General features: G+C 38.0%; 2 protein-coding genes and 1 non-coding gene across 3 annotated transcripts; all 3 read right to left on the bottom strand.

The window, feature by feature from the left end:
• Positions 1 to 1,688: 1,688 nt before the first annotated feature.
• Positions 1,689 to 14,766, bottom strand: LOC106753350. Its single transcript, XM_014635149.1, has 3 exons — positions 14,559 to 14,766; positions 2,174 to 2,752; positions 1,689 to 2,044 (listed from the first exon to the last, which is right to left on the bottom strand). The coding sequence occupies exons 1-3, from the start codon at positions 14,764 to 14,766 to the stop codon at positions 1,689 to 1,691; spliced, it is 1,143 nt and encodes a 380-aa protein (XP_014490635.1).
• TRNAV-AAC lies at positions 11,001 to 11,074 on the bottom strand. The gene has a single exon. It is a non-coding gene; the product is annotated as a tRNA-Val (tRNA).
• Positions 14,767 to 18,597: 3,831 nt separating the features above from the next.
• LOC106753349 lies at positions 18,598 to 19,394 on the bottom strand. Its single transcript, XM_014635148.1, has 2 exons — positions 19,047 to 19,394; positions 18,598 to 19,002 (listed from the first exon to the last, which is right to left on the bottom strand). Exons 1-2 carry the CDS (start codon positions 19,392 to 19,394, stop codon positions 18,598 to 18,600), a joined length of 753 nt encoding a protein of 250 aa, XP_014490634.1.
• Positions 19,395 to 20,043: the final 649 nt, after the last annotated feature.

Raw genomic sequence — 20,043 nt, 5'->3', positions numbered from 1 at the left:
ACTCAAACACTCAAGTGTTTAGGGTAACACTCCAACACTCTATCATTCATAAGTCACATGAAATAAAATTGTCATTCATCTCAAACAATCAAAATCCTCACATGCAAATGCCATCAAAAGGACTTTTCCAAGGCTTCTAATGAGGCTGGGTTACAAGAAAAATTGGTTTTTCTAGAATGCAAAATCCTTGAGTTAAGAGAGCTATCATAATATTCAAAATTTAACCACAACTCTCATCCTCACCAATCTCACTTATTCCCAACTTCTTCCCTTTTTTCTTTTACATTGAGCTCATTTTCATGCTTTTCTTCTTTTCTTTTCTTTTTCTCATGCATTTTTCTTTCTCAACATTTGCTCAATGCTTTTCAACTGCTTTTCAATTTTCCCCCATACAACCCCAAACTTGAACCTTTTCAACACATACACTTAAGTTCAACCCAACTCAAGGTAAAGAGTTTCAAGACAAGGATTCACATCCTGTTTAAGGCTAAGGTTCAAAAAGGGTATAATGTTTTCAAGCACTTTGGGTGAAAATTTGGCTAAAGAAGGGTTTTCAAAAATGGCCTTAATCATATGACATTCACATGCAATTCAATCAATCATCAAGATTCAGGCAATATCATTCATGCTTTCCGGTGAACAACACATACAACAATAAAAACTCTGGAGCTCAATACCTTACACACATGCTCTTTCACACAATATTCATTCATACATCCTGCTTAGCATCATAATCACAATCATAATTCATCACCCATATGTTTTATAGAATATCAACATGTAATGCAGCTCAATTATCATCCACATCAAATCATCATCAAATAGACTTATCATGCAAATTGTTCAGTCAAACATCTTCAGAAAAGTGTTCAAGCCAACCATACACATTGAAATTAAAATGCAACCTATTCTAAAAATTTAAAATGCAAGGGTGAAAGAGAGAATCTAGGTTGCCTCCTAGTAGCGCTTGTTTAACGTCACGAGCCTGACCCAAACCTGTTTAGCTCTTGTCAGTAAGTGCAAATCCTTCCAACACCCATCAGTAGGTGTGCCTTTCTGGTATCCTTTAGTGGATACAAAAATTAGCATCCCTCAGTAGATGCTACCCAAATATTGTTCAAAAATTCAAAAATTACATGTTCCACAAAACATAAAACAAAAAAAAATGTTTTTAAAAATACAAAATGTGCTCTCCAGCAAATCAACTCTTTTTCTTCATATTAGGATCTTCATCGTCCCACTTGCTCAACTTTCTTCTATCCACTCTTCAAATTGTTGTGGAGTAAGGCCTTCTGATATCTACCATTCCTTCATCCTTAAGCTTTCTATTCACAATCCACTTCTTGTTTTTAAATGGCACTGACATGCCACGCAGGAATGGTGTGTCCTCTGAGTGGGTTGATTCCTCTATGCATGCCTTCTTCTCCTCAAGAATATGCAAAACATTACAATTGTTAAGATGATCGATACCTGTGTTGTTTTCCTCTTTTGCAGCTTCTTTTCTGGCCCTTGTGTATTTAGCTCTTCTTATTGCTCTCATTTTAGTTTCCTCGGAGCCGTAAATTAACACTTGGTCATGATCTCTTAACTTTATGCTTCTATCATGGACATGCATAACCATCTTAGAAGTCCTCATAAAGGTCTTCCAAAGATTAACGGAATTCTTCCCTCATTGGNCATGTCCACAACTAAAAAGTCAAGAGAATTTCCAACTCATCAATTCGGACAATTGCATCTTCCACCGTACCAACTAGCTTTTTAGTAGACCCATCTGCAACCGTCAAGGTAGTGTGTTCTGGTTTTAATTTTAGCCCTCCAATCTTCTTGAAAACACTAAAGGGCATCAAATTAACACTTGATCCTGAATCGATTATGGCTCTCCCTATGTCCACATCATTGATCACACTAGGGAGAGTCATCGTCCCTGAATCCTTTAATTTCAGCGGATGGTCCTTCTTTCTGGGCTTAACCAACCGGTCTTGATCTTCTCCACCATCAAGATCAATTACCTCTCCAAGATAGTACTTGATCCTCTTGTCATACTCTGGAATTTGTGGAAGTGCTCTAGGAATAACAGTTACCTTATCAAAGATTTCTCTGAATGGCTCTTGGTAACCTTATTTTTCCTTCTCTTTTTCCTCTTTGTGGCTCTCGTGTTTATTGGCTTCATAACTTTGCATTCTCTTCTCATCTTCATCCTCGCTGCTCTTAATCTCAATTATTTCCTCTACTGTCTTCCTTTTCCTATTTGTCATCACAACTTTGCACTCATCTTTGGGGTTAACATCAGTGTTACCCCTAAACTGACTTTTCTCAGTGGTTTCCACCCTCTTTGACAGTTGCCCAATCTGTGTCTCCAATGCTCTGAAGCTAGCTTGATTGCTATTTAGCTGAGACTCATAAACCTTTAAAAATTTATCAAATCTTCCACTTAGGTCTCTGACCGTCTCTATCAAACTGCTCACCTGCTGCCATAAGGGTGATGGTTGTTGCTGCCGGAAGCCTCCTACTTGTCCAGAAGTATTATTCTGATTTTGCCCAATACTGGGGTGGTTTTTCCAACCTTGGCTAGGAGTGCCTTGGTTAAAACCACCTTGCTTGTATTGGAATTGGTTCCCCATGTAGTTGACATCCTGCTGCATTTCTTTAGGATAAGCACATTGACGATTAATATGGTCACCACCACATAAGTTGCAAAGCTGTTGAGTCTGCGAAATATTCTTTATTCCCATTGGAAGTTCAGCAAGAACCTCTGTTAATTGTCCAATTTTTGGGTCAGGAGATGATTTTGAGCAGTCATTGCATCATTAGTAGGGAGATGCAAAAGTCCTCCTTTCTGGGCGCCTCTTTCACTCTGTATCACTTCACTCATAGCCATGCTCTCAATCAAATCGTAAGCCTCATCTTCAGTCTTGGTATTTATACTGCCTCCAGCTGAAGCATCTATCATCATCTTAGACTGAGTATGTAAGCCTCCAAGGAAGGCAAGTAAATATGACGTCTTATCAAGTCCATGGACAGGGGTGTTTCTCAACAAACCTTTAAATTTGTCCCACGCCTGTCCTAGAGTCTCTTCCATTCCTTGTTTGAATAAAGAGATCTCCAATTTCCCTTGATTAATCTTGGTTGGCGGGAAGAATTTGTTCACAAATTTTGTTGTCAACGCGTCCCAATTTCTGAATGTGCCTTCCGAGAATGAATGCAACCATGTTTTAGCGTTTCCCCCGAGAGAGAAAGGAAATAGACTAAGTTTAACCCTGTCATCAGGAACTCCATTTATCTTCACAGTGTTGCAAATCTCGCTAAAAGTGGTTAAATGATCATATGGATTCTCATTTAACATTCCGTGAAATTGATTACTCTGGGCAATCTGGATGAGAGTAGGGCTCACAATCATGTTGGTTGCATTGTCTGCTGGCAAAGCTATGCTGTTAAAGTGAAAAGGACCCACCATGTTGGATGCGTCCCCAAGAGTACGTCTAGGAGGAGGTTGGTCCGCCATCTCCTCAATATTCTGTGCAGAGATCTCAAATGAAGAGTGCAAAAGTTCTTCAGGAGAAGGAAAGATTTCACTTGCAGGGCGTCTAACTTTCCTCCTTCTCCTGTCTGAGAGTGCTTCCAAGAGAGGTTGTTGGCCTTTTCTACTTCTAGTATATATTGTTTCCTGCATAAACAAGAAACACACCCCTAAAAGCACTTTTGCAGAAAATAAAAAAAAATTGAACAAAACAGACTAAAAACAGATAATTACAAAGAAGTCAAATTCAGTCAATCCACACTAATTGAAAAAGTAAACCTTGAGTCCCCGGCAACGGCGCCAAAAACTTGTTGACTCTTTGGCAAATGTACCAGATCGTTCAAGTAATATAATCAATAATGCCCGATATCGTTCTTCCCAAGAGACTCGAAAGGCCTTATCGTTCGTGTGAATTGAGATCGGAAGACTTGTAAAGAAAAATTAATTGTTGTGGATGGAAAAAAAGAAAAAAAACATGCAATGTGTTTGATTCAGTTGACAAGAAAAAGGCTATGGATGAATGGAGTTGTTGGGGGTTGACAATTTTATCTTATCTGCTCTCGCTTATCTACTCCTCTTGTTAATGTTCTTGATTAACTAATTGTCATGCAAACTTTCTCGGGCCACCCTTAACCCGATCCCTCGGCGAAAAGAGCCTATTACTAATTACTGGCTTGTTATCCTTAGCCTCCCCTAGTAATTAATAATTCATTAAGAACAGAAGCAAAAACAATTGATCATCCTACCCCTTATCCCTAGGTTGGTATTGCTTAATCAAGGAATTTCTCACCAGTTCATGACAGTACCGTACGTCCCCGTATCAATAAAGACAAACAACAGTTATCGAATGAGTTAAGCGATAAAAGCTTGAAGCGTAGATGAGAACCCAACAATTGATAATCAAAGCATACGACAAGCGTATAAATAAACAAGAGTTTCAAAAAAAGAGAGTTTCAAAAGATTACATTGTTTCCCCCAACAACAAAAGGGTTTAGTTCACCATTGTCATGGTGAACCTAGATGAAAATAATGGAAGAATGGGAAAGCAAACCCTAGATTGGATGAAAAGGAGCCTAAGCATCCAAGAAATCTTCTCCAAGGAGTGGAAAGTAGGTTTGGCCGCCCTCTTCTGTCAAAAGAATGAATATGAAATCGTAACAGGGCTATTTATAGCTGAGGAGCGTCACAGAAAACAGGCCCAAGCCCAGCAGACAAACGGCCGACGTCACACTTACGCCGCCCGGCGGTTTTCCCATAATCGTGCCATCGCCCGGCGCCAAGGGTCCACCGCCCGACGGTTTGCCTCTAATCGCAAATCCGCCCAGCGTCCACGCCTGGTGCTACTCCTTGCGTTGGACCGCCCAACGGTGAAATTTGCCGCTGGGCGGTTCCTAGACTCTTCTTTCCTTCAATTTTCTTCCTCTATTCTGAGTCTAAGACCTTCATCTTCAACCCCAATCTTCACTTTCATCAAAATCGCTGCAAAACAATGCAAAACAAGCATAATATCGCTAAAAACAGCTTTTGACTCTCGACTGACTCATTTATTGAATTTTTCATGATTCTAAGCTCATTCTAAGCCTTAGAGGGTGTAATGTGGTATAAATTGACATATGAAAATAACTGTTTTTCAGACGTTATCAGTATACTGCATTGTGCATCTGTGTTTTGAGATTAAAACATGCATAATGACAGGAGGAGCATTGCATATTCATTGAGGTGTTTCACATGCCTACATTTAAGAGAGATAGAGAGTATATTATATCTTGTGAATATCTTTGACAGGGGGAGCATCAATATTTTTTTTTATTATTATCTGATGCATCTCTGTATTGTTAAGTCATTGGTAAGTGTACCAGATCGTTATCAAGTAATATAAAATGGGTAAGTCCAAGTATCGTTTCCCAAAGGACTCTTAGGCCTTAACTTTCGTGAAACCTAATCGCATAAGACTTGAGAAGAAATTGATTTTATGTTTTTAAATGCAAAAAACAAAAGTAAACATGCAAATGCAGTGAATCAATGGTTGAGGAAAAACTATGGATGAATGGTGTTGTTCGGGTTTACAATTTCATCTTATCCACCCTCATATATCTACTTTTCTTATTTAATTCGCTTATTTATCATATTGCCATGCAAAATTTCTTGGTCTACCCTTAACCCAATTCCTTGGCGAAAAGAGCCTATTACTAATTACCGGCTTGCTATATCTAGTCTCCCCTAGTAACTAATAATGCATAATAAACAGAAGCAAAATACAATTGATCGTCCTACCCCTATCTCTAGGCGGTATTAGCATAATCATGGAATCCCCCCTAGTTCATGACATTACTGTACGTTCCCGTATCAATAAAGNCAAACAACATTTACCGAATGAGTTAAACGATAAAAGCATTAAATACAGTTAAGGAACCCAACAATTGATAAATCAAGCATATGCAAGCATATGAATTAAATAAGAATTTGGATATATGAGAGTTTCAAAAGATTACATTGTTCCCCAACAACAAAGGGTTTAGTTCACCATTATCATCGTGAAACTAGATGAAATACAATGGAAGAATGAAAGAATAAACCCTAGATTGAGTAATTTGGAGCCTAAGCATCCAAAGAACAACCTCCAAGGTGTGTAGAGCTGTTGTGGACGTTTTGCTCTGCCAAAGATTCCCGTTTCAAGTTGTACTGGGGCTATTTATAAAACAAAAAAATAACAGAATTTAAGCCCAAGCCAGCAGACAACCGCTCAACGCCTAATTGGACCGCTCAGTGGTTTGCCTCTAATCGTTCAACCGCCTAGCGCCCTGTTTGACCGCTCAACGGTTTGCCTCTAATAGCACTGGGCGGTCAGCGGTTCAGCGGTTCCTTTGACTCTTCTTTTCATTCTTTTTTTCCATCTTTCACGAGTACAAGTCCACCTTACTTCACTTCCATTTTCAAATCACCTCAAAACCCTGTAAAACAATGTAAAACCAAGCATAATACCTTTAAAACCAACTTTTGACTCTCAATGACTCAACTAATTGTTTTACTTGATTTTAAGCTTATTCTAAGCCATAAAGGGTATGTTTTAATATCAAATTTAAGCATGAAAATAACGGATTTTAGACCGTTATCACAACCCCAAACTTAGAACTTTGCTTGTCCTCAAGCAAACAAGACAAAACTTGGTTTTCCACTTCTTCAAATAGTTCAACATTTTCCAAAATCATTTTCCTCACAACAAGTTATTTATTCAATTTAGATCTTCAGTGGAATCCTATCAAGGTGCATGCATGCTTTCAATCCTATTCAATTCACATAAGCACATATTTCCTAACAGATGTTTCATTTATGAATGATCAATCCACTAAGCATGGATTTCAACAATTCTCACCAAGCAAGTGTTTCACTCAATCTATCAAGTGTTTAGAAGGTCACTCCACTCTCTATTATTCACATGTCATATAAAACAACATTGTCATTCATCTAAAACAATCAATATCTTCACATGCAAATGCCACCACAAGGACTTTTCCAAGGCTTGTATTGAGGCTGGGCTAACAAGAAAAATTGGTTTTTCTAAATCACAAAATCCTTGAGTTAAGAGAGTTATTTTAACATTCAAAGCTCAAGCACAACTCTCTTTTTCACCAATCTCACTCATTCCCAACTCCTTCCCTTTTTATTTTTACATTGAGCTCATCTTTAATGCTTTTTCTTTTCTTTTCTTTCTTTCCTTTTCTCATGCATTTTTCTTTTTCAACACTTGAGCTCAATGCTATTCTTTTCCATTCAACTTTCCCCATACAACCCCAAACTTGAACCTTTTCAACACATACAATTAATCTCAACCCAACTCAAGGTAAATAATTTCAAATAAAGGGTTTTCATCCTGTTTAAGGCCAAGGTTCAAAAAGAAGGGTATAACATTTAAAGCACTTTGGGCGAAAATTTGGCTAAGTAAGGGCTTCCAAACATGGCCTTGATCATATGACATAAACATGCAATTCAATCAATTATTAAGACTAAGGCAATATCATTCATGATTTCCTATGAATAATACATACATCAAGAAAAACTCTGGAGCTTAATACCTCACACAACATGCTTTCTCACATACCAATCATGCATCCTGCTTAGCATCACAATCACAATCATAAACCACCACACATCTGTTCACACAGTTAATGAATCATTCACCTAGATATCAACATACATATTCTCAATCATCATCCACACTCAATCATCATCATTGAATAATTCATCATGCAATATAAAATCAAACCATCATCAGAATCAGTGTACAATCCAAGCATAGACACACAAAATAAAATTCACCTGATCTAAAAATCAAAAGTACAAAAGAAAAATAAAGCCTGGGTTGCCTCCCAATAGCGCTTGTTTAATGTCACGAGCCTGACCCAAACCTGTTTAGCACTCATCAGTAAGTGCCTATCTTTCGAACACCCTTCAGTACGTGTGCCTACCTGTATCCTTCAGTAGATACATACAAAATTTTAGCATCCCTCAGTAGAAGATACCTAATACACAAAAATTTAAAAATTGTTCATAATTACATCAACAAGATTTAAAAAAAAAATTAAATTACAAAAATATTGTTTTTGGATCACTAGGGTGCCTCCTAGTAAGCGCTCTTTTTATGTCACTAGCTTGACCCGGTAGAGTTCAAATACCCATCAGTAGGTGTTGATACTCCCTTTGCTTGATATTCTTTTCTTTTTCTTCTTCCTGCTGAATTTCTTCATAAAGTTGAGAACACCAAGCATATGTTTCCACGTTTCAACCATAGGAACTTTAATTTCCAATTTCTTGAAGATCTCCATGAAGCACTTGATCTTCTTTTCCTTCCTATGATATTTTTTTCAATGAGGAAGGGGTTTTTCATATGATCTTTTCTTCTTTCCTCTCTTCCTCTTTTTCTCACTTTTCTCCTCCCTCGCCTTTCTCTTTTTCGTTTTTCTTTCTTTCTTTATTTTCACATTTTTTCTCTTTTTTTTCTTTTCTCTCAACCACTACTTTTTCCTTATCATCATTTTTATCCCCCTCACTCAACTTTTCTTCTTCCTCTCCATCTCTCTCTATCTCTATTTTCTTCTCATCAACAACCTTATCACTTTCAGAGATAGTGGCTTGGCATTCCTCCTTAGGGTTAACTTCAGTACTAACCCTAGAATCATTCAGAGATGCATTCATGCAATCTAATTCTATCTCCTTCCTTTTACATCTTGCGTCATCACATTCTGAAAAGGAAATAATATTCTGCAATACTTGTTGGAATGTCTCCTCACGGCTTTCTGATGGAGATAATTGCTGCCAATGTTGTTTATTTTCTTCCAGCCAACGTTGTTCAGCTTCCCCCAACGTTTCTCTTGGCATAGAGGATTGTTTCTGCTAAAGACATTGTTCAACTTCCTTCTCTCTTTCTTCAAGTGTAGGAGAATATTACTGCCTTTGATGTTCTACTTCTGCAAGTGAAGGACGATATTGTTGTCTTTGACGTTCTCGTAGCTCCTCACGTTGTTGCATCTCCTCCAAACTTCTGATGAAAGACATATTCATACCCGTCATCTGCTGACAAAATTCGTCATCTGTGGTATTGTTGAGTGAAGTAATTTGTTGCTCAGCAGCTTGCCTAAATTGGCTTTGATCCATGTATGAGTGAGGTTCCCACCAATGGTTGATAGAATTGAGTGCCCATATAATCAAATTCTTGTCCAAACTGCATCCTGCAAACATTAGGCACAAAACCTTAGAAAACATTTATTAGAACAAAAATAAAAATAAACATAAAAAAATCAAGTCAAATTTAATCAGTTTACACTACTAGATAAGTTAAACCACGAGTCCCCGGCAACAGCGCCAAAAACTTGTTAAGTCCCTGACAAGTGTACCAGATCGTTATTAAGTAATATAAAACGGGTAAGTCCGAGTATTGTTTCCCAAAGGACTCTTTGGCCTTAACTTTCATGTAAACCAATCGCTTAAGACTTGAGAAGAAATTAATTTTAGGGTTTTGAATGCAAAGAACAAGTAAACATGCAAGATGAAGTGAATCAATTGGTTAGAAGAAACTATGGATGAATGGAGTTGTTGGGGTTTACAATTTCATCTTATCCGTTCTCTTATATCTATTCTTCTTATCTACTTCGCTTATTTATCATATTGTCATGCAAACTTTCTTAGTCTACCCTATCCTTTTAACATCATTCAATAAGGATGGCAACCCCTAAAGGGACTTCCCATCCAAAGAAGCATCAACTACACTAAGACTATGAAAGGGAAGTTGAATAGAAACTTCATCTTTTCTTTCTAAAGTCTTAGCATGTTTCTCTTTGCTAAATACCTTTACATTGTTTTTGTAGGTCATTAATAAAGAGGAGAAAGTATGAACATACAACCAAGGAAAGCTGCCAAGGATGAAAACCAAGGAACCAAAAGGGAAGCAGGTTGGCGCCCCAGACCCCCTAAAGGGCGCCCCAGCGCCAGAATTGCAGAGTCATCTTCTTCACTTGGATTGCTGACATGGCAAAGTTGTACCTTGCCTTCCAAGTTTCCCAGACTGTGTAGGTTCCTCAGCAAGCTTCTTTTACACTTAGAGTAGCTTGCTTAGCACATTTTGAGTAACTCCTTCATCTATAAAAGGAAGACTCCTTCCATTGTAAAATCCAACTGTGAAACTTAATGAAATGCTGTTGAGATTTCTCCAGAATCATTTTTCAGAGTTCAAACACTTGTGCCTATTCTGCACACTCTTCTCTAGCTTCCTTCCCTTTTGAAAGGCTTTCGGAGCTTGAGATTCCTTGATTCACCTACACACCTTCATTGAAGCATTCATCAAATACTTACCGTGCAACACTCTCAACCTTCAATCCGTTGCCACTTCTGGTCTTGGAAGTTATTCGTGCTTGATTTGTAAGGGAGCTTACATCACAATCTCTTGGCGAAAAGAGCCTATTACNATATATATATATATATATATATATATATATATATATGTATATAAGAATATTACAAACAGACAAAGAAAATACAAACGAACATGTGACCTCTTCTTTACTAATGAAAAAACTCAATTACATCAATTTTTAAAAAATAAAAAACTAATTGAGACAAAAAAAATAAGGACCGATTCAAAAAATAAACCAGTTGGAATAATTAAAACTTTTTTAAGAAATAAAATTGAAAAAAAGAAGAGAATATTATGTTATTAACTTCAAGAGAGATAGTGTAGTTTCTTGTAAATGATATATTCTTTTCAAAAGAATTTTGTTGAAAGCATAAGAATGTATCAGGAGTGTGCCCTCCACTTATCAAACTTTTGGTAAAAATAATAAAAAAAAAAACATTTATAAAAGAAATGTTTCCATATATCAGAAGCCCATGATTTACATGAAACTGGGCTGAACATAGAAATGCTATAATGGGCTTAGTGAAAAAACTGTGAACATAATGAATTGAAAAAAAAAAAAAAGTCCAAAATGATTGGCGTCGCCCGGACTCGAACCGGAGACCTTCAGTGTGTTAGACTGACGTGATAACCAACTACACCACGACACCTTAATGTTAGCACTTCTTCAAACACTTTATAATGTTAATAAATGAATTAAAATTATTATTTAACACGTTTCTTGTATCATTGAAACAATTATATATCTGGGTATTATTTTCCTTGTATTAGTCGTAAACGTTTTCCAGTAGAATAATAAAATACGATAAATATACTTTTCAATGAATGCTTAATCTTTTCTTTCTAATTAAATATGTGCAGCAAAGAATAATGTTGTGGCCTTGTGGGTATTGACCCTCTAAAATGCTTTAAAATAATACTTTGGGGCTAATTTAACTAGCAAATTTTAACCATATTTTTCTACAATCTCATATAGTTCTTAAAACATCAGCTAAAGTGAAAAATATTCATTATTTAGAAACATTAAATTTTTTATAAAAAAGCATTAACATTTATATTTGATTTTAAAAAACTAAAACGTTAATAAGTCACTGTCTGCATATTAACAAGTATTAGGTGTATTGTATGTGTATTTGTATATGCAAGCTAAATGTAAATATAAATAAAGAAAAAATAATTTACATCTAAAACTTTTATTTAAAATATATTTGAATCTCGTAGTAAAATATGTTAGAAGCAGTCCGTTATACTTATTTATATATGATACTTGAGCGTAATGGAAAAAAGTATTCTAATTATTCTTTTGTTTGGGTATTATAATATTCTTGTGTATGAATAATGGTTAAAATTTAATTTTACATATTTATATTTTAATTCAGAGATATAAAATTGAATTTATTTTAAAAGATATTAACTTTTTAAAACTTATACTTTATGGTATTACAGGTTTTATCTTTTTTTAAGAAAAACTAAATTTATTTTCACTACCATTTTATTATTATGCAATTTTATTTAGATTATACTTTGAAGTCAATTGTTTATCTAAATTTATTTTTAAAATAATTTTATTTGAAATAAAAAATAATGAATTATATTTTTTAAATATTGTAAATGAACAACAATGTAACATCCCAAAATATATAGTAAGGACATATATGATAAAGATGTCATCATGCACAATATAATAAAGCAGTTGAAGAAGAAATTAGAGAATCTAGGATTACAGTCATCCTTAAAATAGCTCAGAATTTAAAAATGGAGTAAGAAGGTTCTCTTTAAAAATACTAGGAATTTAAAACTTTAAACATAACAAAGTTCTTCAAAATGACATGAGTTCAATGGAATAAGGCTTGGTGAATATAAACTACAACATCGCCATCTCCATCCAAAGTGGACTCCAAAGAAACCTCTTCGCCATCTGCTTCCATATAAGTGGATGATCATCGCAAAAGAAAACAAACACAAACATGGCACAAACATAAGCAAGCAAGGATGAGCTAATTATATAAAAAACATGCAATTATATCAACATATACATACCAGATTAAGCTCAAGTAAAGTACATACAAGTAAGACAATTTATAACACTAATCCTAACAAGTTATCTTTTAGACTTGACTCGTCCGGACTTTAGAATGAGAGTCGAGCTATGGCGGGCCATGCACCCGTGGTGGCTTATGATACTCGGGTTCCCTACCCTGCCACACTTACGAGGTTAGTCTGTTCCGCGCCTTGGAGCATACTGGAAGCCTCCAAGACTAAGATCTCCTGCTACTCCTCACCACATGGTCCAATCCTCTCTACGTGAGAAGAAAGGCCATTGGAGCGTTAGGAAGACCCCAAGACTGAGCTCCTACTTTCATTCTAAAACACTAAGAATCTCACCAAGAGATTCTACACAGATGGAACTTGGTTTACCACTTGGATCGTACTTTCATCACTTTGTAATCATATACTTTTGCCAAAATAAACATATACATAATCTAAATAATAAACATTCTCAAAACAATCATTACACAACCACAAAATAATGACAAGTCAATCCAAAATAAAATAGTCAATTATTTACTAAACACACACCCCAATTTTTCTAAGTCCTATCAAAACTCTTTCACCTACCCAAGTAGACCCCACTCTATATCCAAAATATTAAACTAAGTTATATATGCCTAGGTGGTCCCACATGGCACACCAAATTTCCTACACTTTTACTACCTTACATATCATCCTTATTCTCCTCCCAAAACCATGTTTCTTTAATTTATGTAATACTTAATGCTCATCATCACTTCCTGCAACATTTAGTTTCATGAAACCACATCTAGTTCACCATGGACCCCCACAAAGCTTCACCAATCTCTTTCCTTCACATAACTTTATTTTCAATTTTTGCATGCATCATTCCGTACACACACAAAGTTCACCGTATGCCAAACTTTGAATAAAGCAAATTCTTTGTCTTAACATCTCTCTTTACTCACTTTTCATACAATTTTAACTGTCCCAACCCAGTTTTCAAGTAAAGTACTCTGTCATCCAAAATTTCACTTCCTTTATTCATCATTAAAAACCACGACCTCACTCTAGTTTTAATCCAAGATTTTTCATGTAAAAACCTATGTGGTTTATCCTTCCTTCTTTTCTCATTTCACGCTGCTACCAACCTATGACCATTCAAACCCATGGGCCCCTTTCCACTCTCCTCTCTCGGCCACACCCATATACTACCCCTTCCTTACGTTGAGGTTTCACATAAGTTGGCTACATTCTCACCCAAAGACCTCTCATTAGGCTAGGTTTGTTTAACATGAATACCCTCCAACCACTCACTTAAGCTTTGCTCAAACGTTGCAGCGGTATACCCAGGGCTACCCTTGGTTTGGTCAATAACCCATCCCCATATGTAAAACCCGAACAAAAAAGATAATGGAAACATCACAACACCATACACTTATGCAATCGCTTATGGAAATCACACGTCAAACACACCAAACAAAACATAATAGAGTCAGCTCCCCTTACCTGTTAGCTCACACAACACAACTCCTAGAAACGCCCTAACAGTACCTCCGCACAAAGGCAAGTTCGACAGTACCTATAAGTCACCAAATTGGTGTAGAGCACAGTCTTTAGAGCTTGATAGGATAAGGAAAATAAAAAGAACGCTACTTGCTAGGTAGAACCTTTTCATGAGTAAAACCCTAGGGTGTGGAGAATGGGAAAATTACCTTATCAGTTGAGAGACGCAAAACTAATCGGATGGATTGGAAGCCCTCGACTCCGAGAACGTAGGGGCACCACCTACTTGAAAAAGCAACGGTAAAAATTTGAGAAAGGGTAGAGAGAAGATGGAGCAAGGTTTAGAGAGAAGACAGAGCTTCTAAAGAACTCAACTTTTAGCTAAAATGAACTTAGACTTAGTAAAAGCCTCTCCCCTAAGGCTATGTTGCCTTTAATTTCTATGGGCCTGGCTACCTTACTTAAGGCCCAATGGTTTTAAAATTTCTCTGGCCCTTACATTCTCCCCAACAAATAAAAATTTTCGTCCCCAAAAATTAAGCTTACTAGTGAATAGGTTGGGATAGGATTCCCTCATCTTGTCCTCTAGCTCCCAGGTAGAGTTGCATGTTATACCATCCCAGACGACCTTGACGAGTCTAATAGTCTTCCCCCTAGGCTGTTTAGTTTGGCTTTCCTCAACTCTAACTGGTTGCACTTCCACGGATAGGTCTTCTCGGGCCTGAACATCTTCAACCTCTAGCACATGAGAAGGGTCTGGCACATACTTCCTGAGTTGAGATATGTGGAATACTGGATGGAGATTTGCAAGCTGAGGCGGCATGGCTATCTCATAGGCAACCTATCCTATACGTCTTAGAATCTGGTAAGGACCAAGGTACCTGAGAGATAATTTCCTAGCACGAATTACTCTTCCTACACCAGTAGTAGGAGTCACTCGGAGGAACACATGATCCCCAACTACGAACTCTAATGGTCTTCGTCTCTGATCAACATATGATTTTTGTCAGCTCTGATACGCCTTCATTCTTTCTTGAATCGGCTTCACTTTATTCGTAGTTTGATGCACGAGTTCTGGCCCCATCAATAAAGATTCACCCTCCTGAAACCAACACAGGAGTTCGGCAACGCCTCCCACAGAAGGCCTCAAATGGCGTCATGCCGATACTAGTTTGGTAGCTATTGTTATAGGTGAACTCCACCAATGGTAACATCTCATCCCAGACCCCTAAGTGATCCAAGATACAAGTTATCAACAAATCTTCAAGCGACTGGATCATCCTTTCAGACTATCCATCCGTCTGGGGATGATAAGTCAAGCTCATCTGCAGTCTGCTACCCATCTCACTCTACAGTGTTTGCCAAAACCTAGAAGTAAACCTCTGGTCTCTGTCTGAACAATACTGGAAGGTACTCCATGAAGTCTCACAATCTCCTTAATATAAAGTTGTGCCAACTTCGCCATAAACATCCTCAGGGTGATTGCAAAAAAATGAGTGCTCTTGGTCAACTGGTCTACAATTACCCATAACCATCATGACTTCTCACCGTGCGTGGTAAATGGGTAACAAAGTCCATGGCTATGCTATCTCATTTCCACTCTAAAATCTCCAACGGCTGTAATAAACCTCCAGGTCTTTGATGCTCCACCTTAGCTTTCTGACAGGTTAAGCAAGAAGCAACAAATTGGGCCACATCTTTCTTCATTCCTGACCACCAAAAAGACTTCTTGAGGTCTTGGTACATTCTGGTCATGCCTGGATGTATACTGAAACAACTACGGTGCCCCTCCTCAAGTATTAACCTTTTCAATTCTCCATCATTGGGGACACAAGTCCTACCCCGGAATCCCAAGAGACCATCCGTCCCCGTGTTGAAGTCCTTTTCTTTTTCAGTACCAATTAGAGTTGTGGACGTCTAAAGCTCGAGGTCTAACAACTGCCTTTCTTTAATACGCTCTATCAAGCTATTAGACACCACCAACTTACTGCATCTGATGTTGTCAGGCTCTAACTTAACCTATAATCTCAAGTCTCTGAAGCTCTCCACTAGCTTCAACTCTCTAATCATCAAGCAAGAAACATGTAGCGACTTCTTACTCAATGCGTTTGTTACCACATTTGCTTTCCCAGGGTGGTATAAGAGTTCAAAATCATAGTCTTTGAGGAACTCCATCCATCTCCTTTGCCTCATGTGTAGCTTTTTCTGATCAAATAGATACTTCAAACTCTTGTGGTCGCTGAATACTTGAAACTGAGCTCTATATAAGTAATGTCTCCAAATCTTCAATGCGAAAACAATTGCGGCCAACTCTAAGTCATGAGTGGGGTAATTCTTCTCATGCATCTTGAGTTGTCTTGAGGCATAAGCGACTACTCTCTTCTCTTGCATCAGCACACACCCCAATCCCTGGTAGGAGACATCATGTTACAAATAAGGAACATTGGTAAATCTTGAAGAAAATGGTTTTGATGATGGTGCGGGAATTTTAACTTGAAGAAGATATTAGAAATGATTTTAAAAGCACTTTGTAGAATATAAATGTATTAGAAATGTCTTTAAATATGTAAATCTCGTATTGTTTGGTACTGTTACGTATTTAATCGATTATGAAGAGCAATAATCGATTATCCTGAGATTTTTCTGAAAAACCATGTTGCTCTGGAATAATCGTTTATCACTCCAAATAATCATTTATCACAAGTCTGTTTTGAAAACTGCCCAAGTTATTTTGAGAAACCTGTAACGGACTTAAATAATCGATTATCACTTACATTAATCGATTATTATTGGCAGTTGTAACATGACTCTTCATATTCAGACTAGCTGATTATAAATAGGTGCTTTTAGAACTTCAGAAAATAACGTTGTTGAAAAAAAAGCTTTTGAAGAATACTGTTTGTCAGAGGAAGTTCTCAAAACCTTAGTTCAGTTCCCTTGCTTGGTCTTGTGAATAGGAGAAGCTCGCATTTCGTGTGTCGATAGTCGGAACAATTCTCTTCGAGTTAGCAAGGTGCTCTGCCTGGTCTCGTGAATAGGAGAAGCTCGCGTTTCATGTGTCGATAGTCGGAGCGATTCTCTTCGAGTTGCCACAATGTTCATCTTCCGGTTCGTTCGTCAAAGGAAGGTTTAATCATAATATTTTATTCACTCTTGTTGTAATTTGTGAAACTGTTTTTAGTGAAATTGTTAATCACTTTTTATAGTGATTAACGACTGGACGTAGATTCTTTTGAATCGAACCAGTATAAAACTTGTGTGATTTTTCTACTCCCTATACTCTTTACTTTTATTTGCACATCAACTGTTCGATAAATTTTCTTTTAGAAAATTTATTTTAAAACTGACCATTTTAATTTACAAAAGTGACCGAACACACTTTCCGCTTTATAAATCTTATTCTGTTGCGTTATACTCTCTAGCTGATACTGATCGACCAACACATCACATTAAACCTCAAAGGGTTTCCCTGTTTTAGGAATGATCAACACTAGTGCACTTGTCAACTTTTTCTTTAGCTCTTGGAAGTTAGTTTCACACTTATCAGTCCAAACAAAAGGTTGATCCTTCCTGGTCAATTGTGTCAGTAGCACTACTATCCGAGCAAAGTTCTCAATGAAGCGACGATAATATCCCGCTAAGCCCACAAAGCTCCTGACCTCTGTAACAGTCTTAGGTCTTTCCTATTCCATTACTACCTGTACCTTCGTTGGATCAACAACAATTCCACAGCCGAGATAACATGCCCTAAGAAGTGTACTTCTTCCATCCAAAACTCACAGTTAGATAGTTTTGCATATAGTTTCCTCTCTCTCAAAACTCCCAGAACTATTCTAAGGTGCTCTTTATGCTCTTCCCAAGTCTTGGAATAGACTAATATGTCATCTATGAAGACAACAAAAAACGGTTTGAAGATCCTGTTCATGTAATCCATAAAGATGGTTGAAGCATTAGTCACACCAAAAGGCATAACTGCATATTTGTAGTGGCCATATCTGGATCTAAAAGCTGTCTTTTGTACATCATCAACTTTCACCAAGATTTGATGGTAGACCGATCTCAAATTGATCTTTGGAAACACCGTAGCTCTGTGTAACTGATCCATCAAGTCATCTATCCTTGGCAAAGGATACTTGTTCTTAATCGTTAGCTTATTAAGCTGCCTATAATCCACACAAAGTCGAGAACTGCCATTTTTCTTCTTTACTAACAATACAAGTGCATCCCATGGTGAAACACTGGGTCTGATGAATTTCTTCTCCAGCAGTCCTTCAATCTGCTTCTTCAATTCAACTAATTCAGCTGGAGCCATCCTATAAGGGGCCATGGAAATTGACCCTGCTCCTGACACCAAGTCTATAGAAAACTCTACCTCTCTCGGAGGAGGTAGACTAGGGACTTCCTCAGGGAAGACGTCAAGAAAATCGTTCACCATTAAAAGATCTCCATGAGCTGAAGGGTTTAAGTCTGGGACCCCTTCCATATGGGACATGATTAAGAAACAACTAACACCTTCAAAGATGTCCTGTCTCAATACACCGATCGTCAAGGACATGTCTTCTTCTTCATTAGGGAATATCAGCTTATTCCCCCCGCAGTCCAAGAGAATATGGTTGGCAGATAACCAATCCATTCCTAAGATTACCTCTAACCCCTATAGAGGGAAGCATATAAGGTTCACTCGGAACTTGCGTCCCTCAACTTCAATAGGACATCTGGAGCACACATCAGCGGTCCTAACTAACCCAGCTGCTAGTGTAGACACCACCAGATCGCACGGAAACTCTCTTACTACTCGACCAAGCCTCTCCACACAAGCCTCAGACACAAAAGAATTTGTCGCCCCCGAATCAAACAAAGTCACACAAGAAGCTCCAAAAAGTATACAACTACTGATAATCAGGTTACCTGCACTGGCTGCCTTAGCTCTAGTCAAGGCATAGACTCTCCCTGTTGCCTGTGGTTTGACACTACCCCTCTGAATGGTTCTCCCAGCCTGGCGTGGTTGCGGTCCTGTCCTCTTAATTATAGATAGTCTCTGCCATAGTGTCCATCCTGCCTGCAGATCTTGCACCTCTTATACCACACTAGCTGAGGGCAAACGGCCTGAAGGTGTGGCTCACCACACTTGAAGCACCTCACGGGACTAGCAAAGCTGGACTGCCCCGATGACTGAGAGGAAGAACCCGTGGACCCCGAAGAAGTAGGTCTAGAGAAAGGGGTTCTCCTAAAACTAGAGCCACCTCTGGATACTACTGGCCCACTAACCCTCAATGGTTGGCTTTGCGAAGTCTGAGGTCTTTCTGCCTCCTTCTTAGTCTTCTCCATTTCATAAGCCATCTCTACCAAAGCTGAAAATTCTCTAATGCGCAACCCTTTCACTAGAACCTTGATGTCCCCTCTCAGACCATTCTCAAACTTACGGCATTGCCATTCTTCATCTACTGCCATAGTGTTGAAGCGGAGCGGGTGTTTAAAGCGGTCTGCATACTCAGAGACTGATCTGTTGCCCTGTGCTAACTCTAGAAATTATACTTCTTTTGCAAAACAAACACTATCGGGGAAATATTTCGTGTAGAATTTGACCTTGAATAACTCCCAAGTGATAGGAGTCCTACTTCTCTCCAGAATCATCTTCACACTACTCCACCAACGACCAGCTTCCCTAGTCAATAGATATTGGGTGTAGGCCAATTTGTTCTCGTTAGGGCACCTCTTGGCTTCAAAAATTCTTTTCATGTCTTGGAACCAATGGTTTGCCTCATCTGGACTGCACTTGCCAGTGAGTTTGGCTGGGTGATGTTGCAGAAAACTCTCCAAACTCCACTCCTTAGCTGGAGTAGTAGAAGAAGAAGCATCCGGGGTGGGTCTTCCATTAGCCAGCATCTCCATGAAATGCCTTTGAGTGTCTTCAGACGATACTCTTACATTCTCTGTTGCCACTCTTGCAGCTTCTAATTTCTGTAGTGTGATGGTATTTTGTTGCATTAATGCAACATTCTGTTGTTGCATAGCTTGGCGGATGTTCTCGAGCATCCTAGTATTTTCTGAGGGCTTGAGTTGTGGAGGAGGATGTCTAGGTGCCATCTTCTTGCTTACA

This window comes from Vigna radiata, unplaced genomic scaffold, assembly GCF_000741045.1.
Source record: "Vigna radiata var. radiata cultivar VC1973A unplaced genomic scaffold, Vradiata_ver6 scaffold_222, whole genome shotgun sequence".
NCBI classification, from domain to species: domain Eukaryota; kingdom Viridiplantae; phylum Streptophyta; class Magnoliopsida; order Fabales; family Fabaceae; genus Vigna; species Vigna radiata.
Note: the sequence above shows the minus strand (reverse complement) of the source record. Positions and strands in the feature narration are given on the sequence as shown.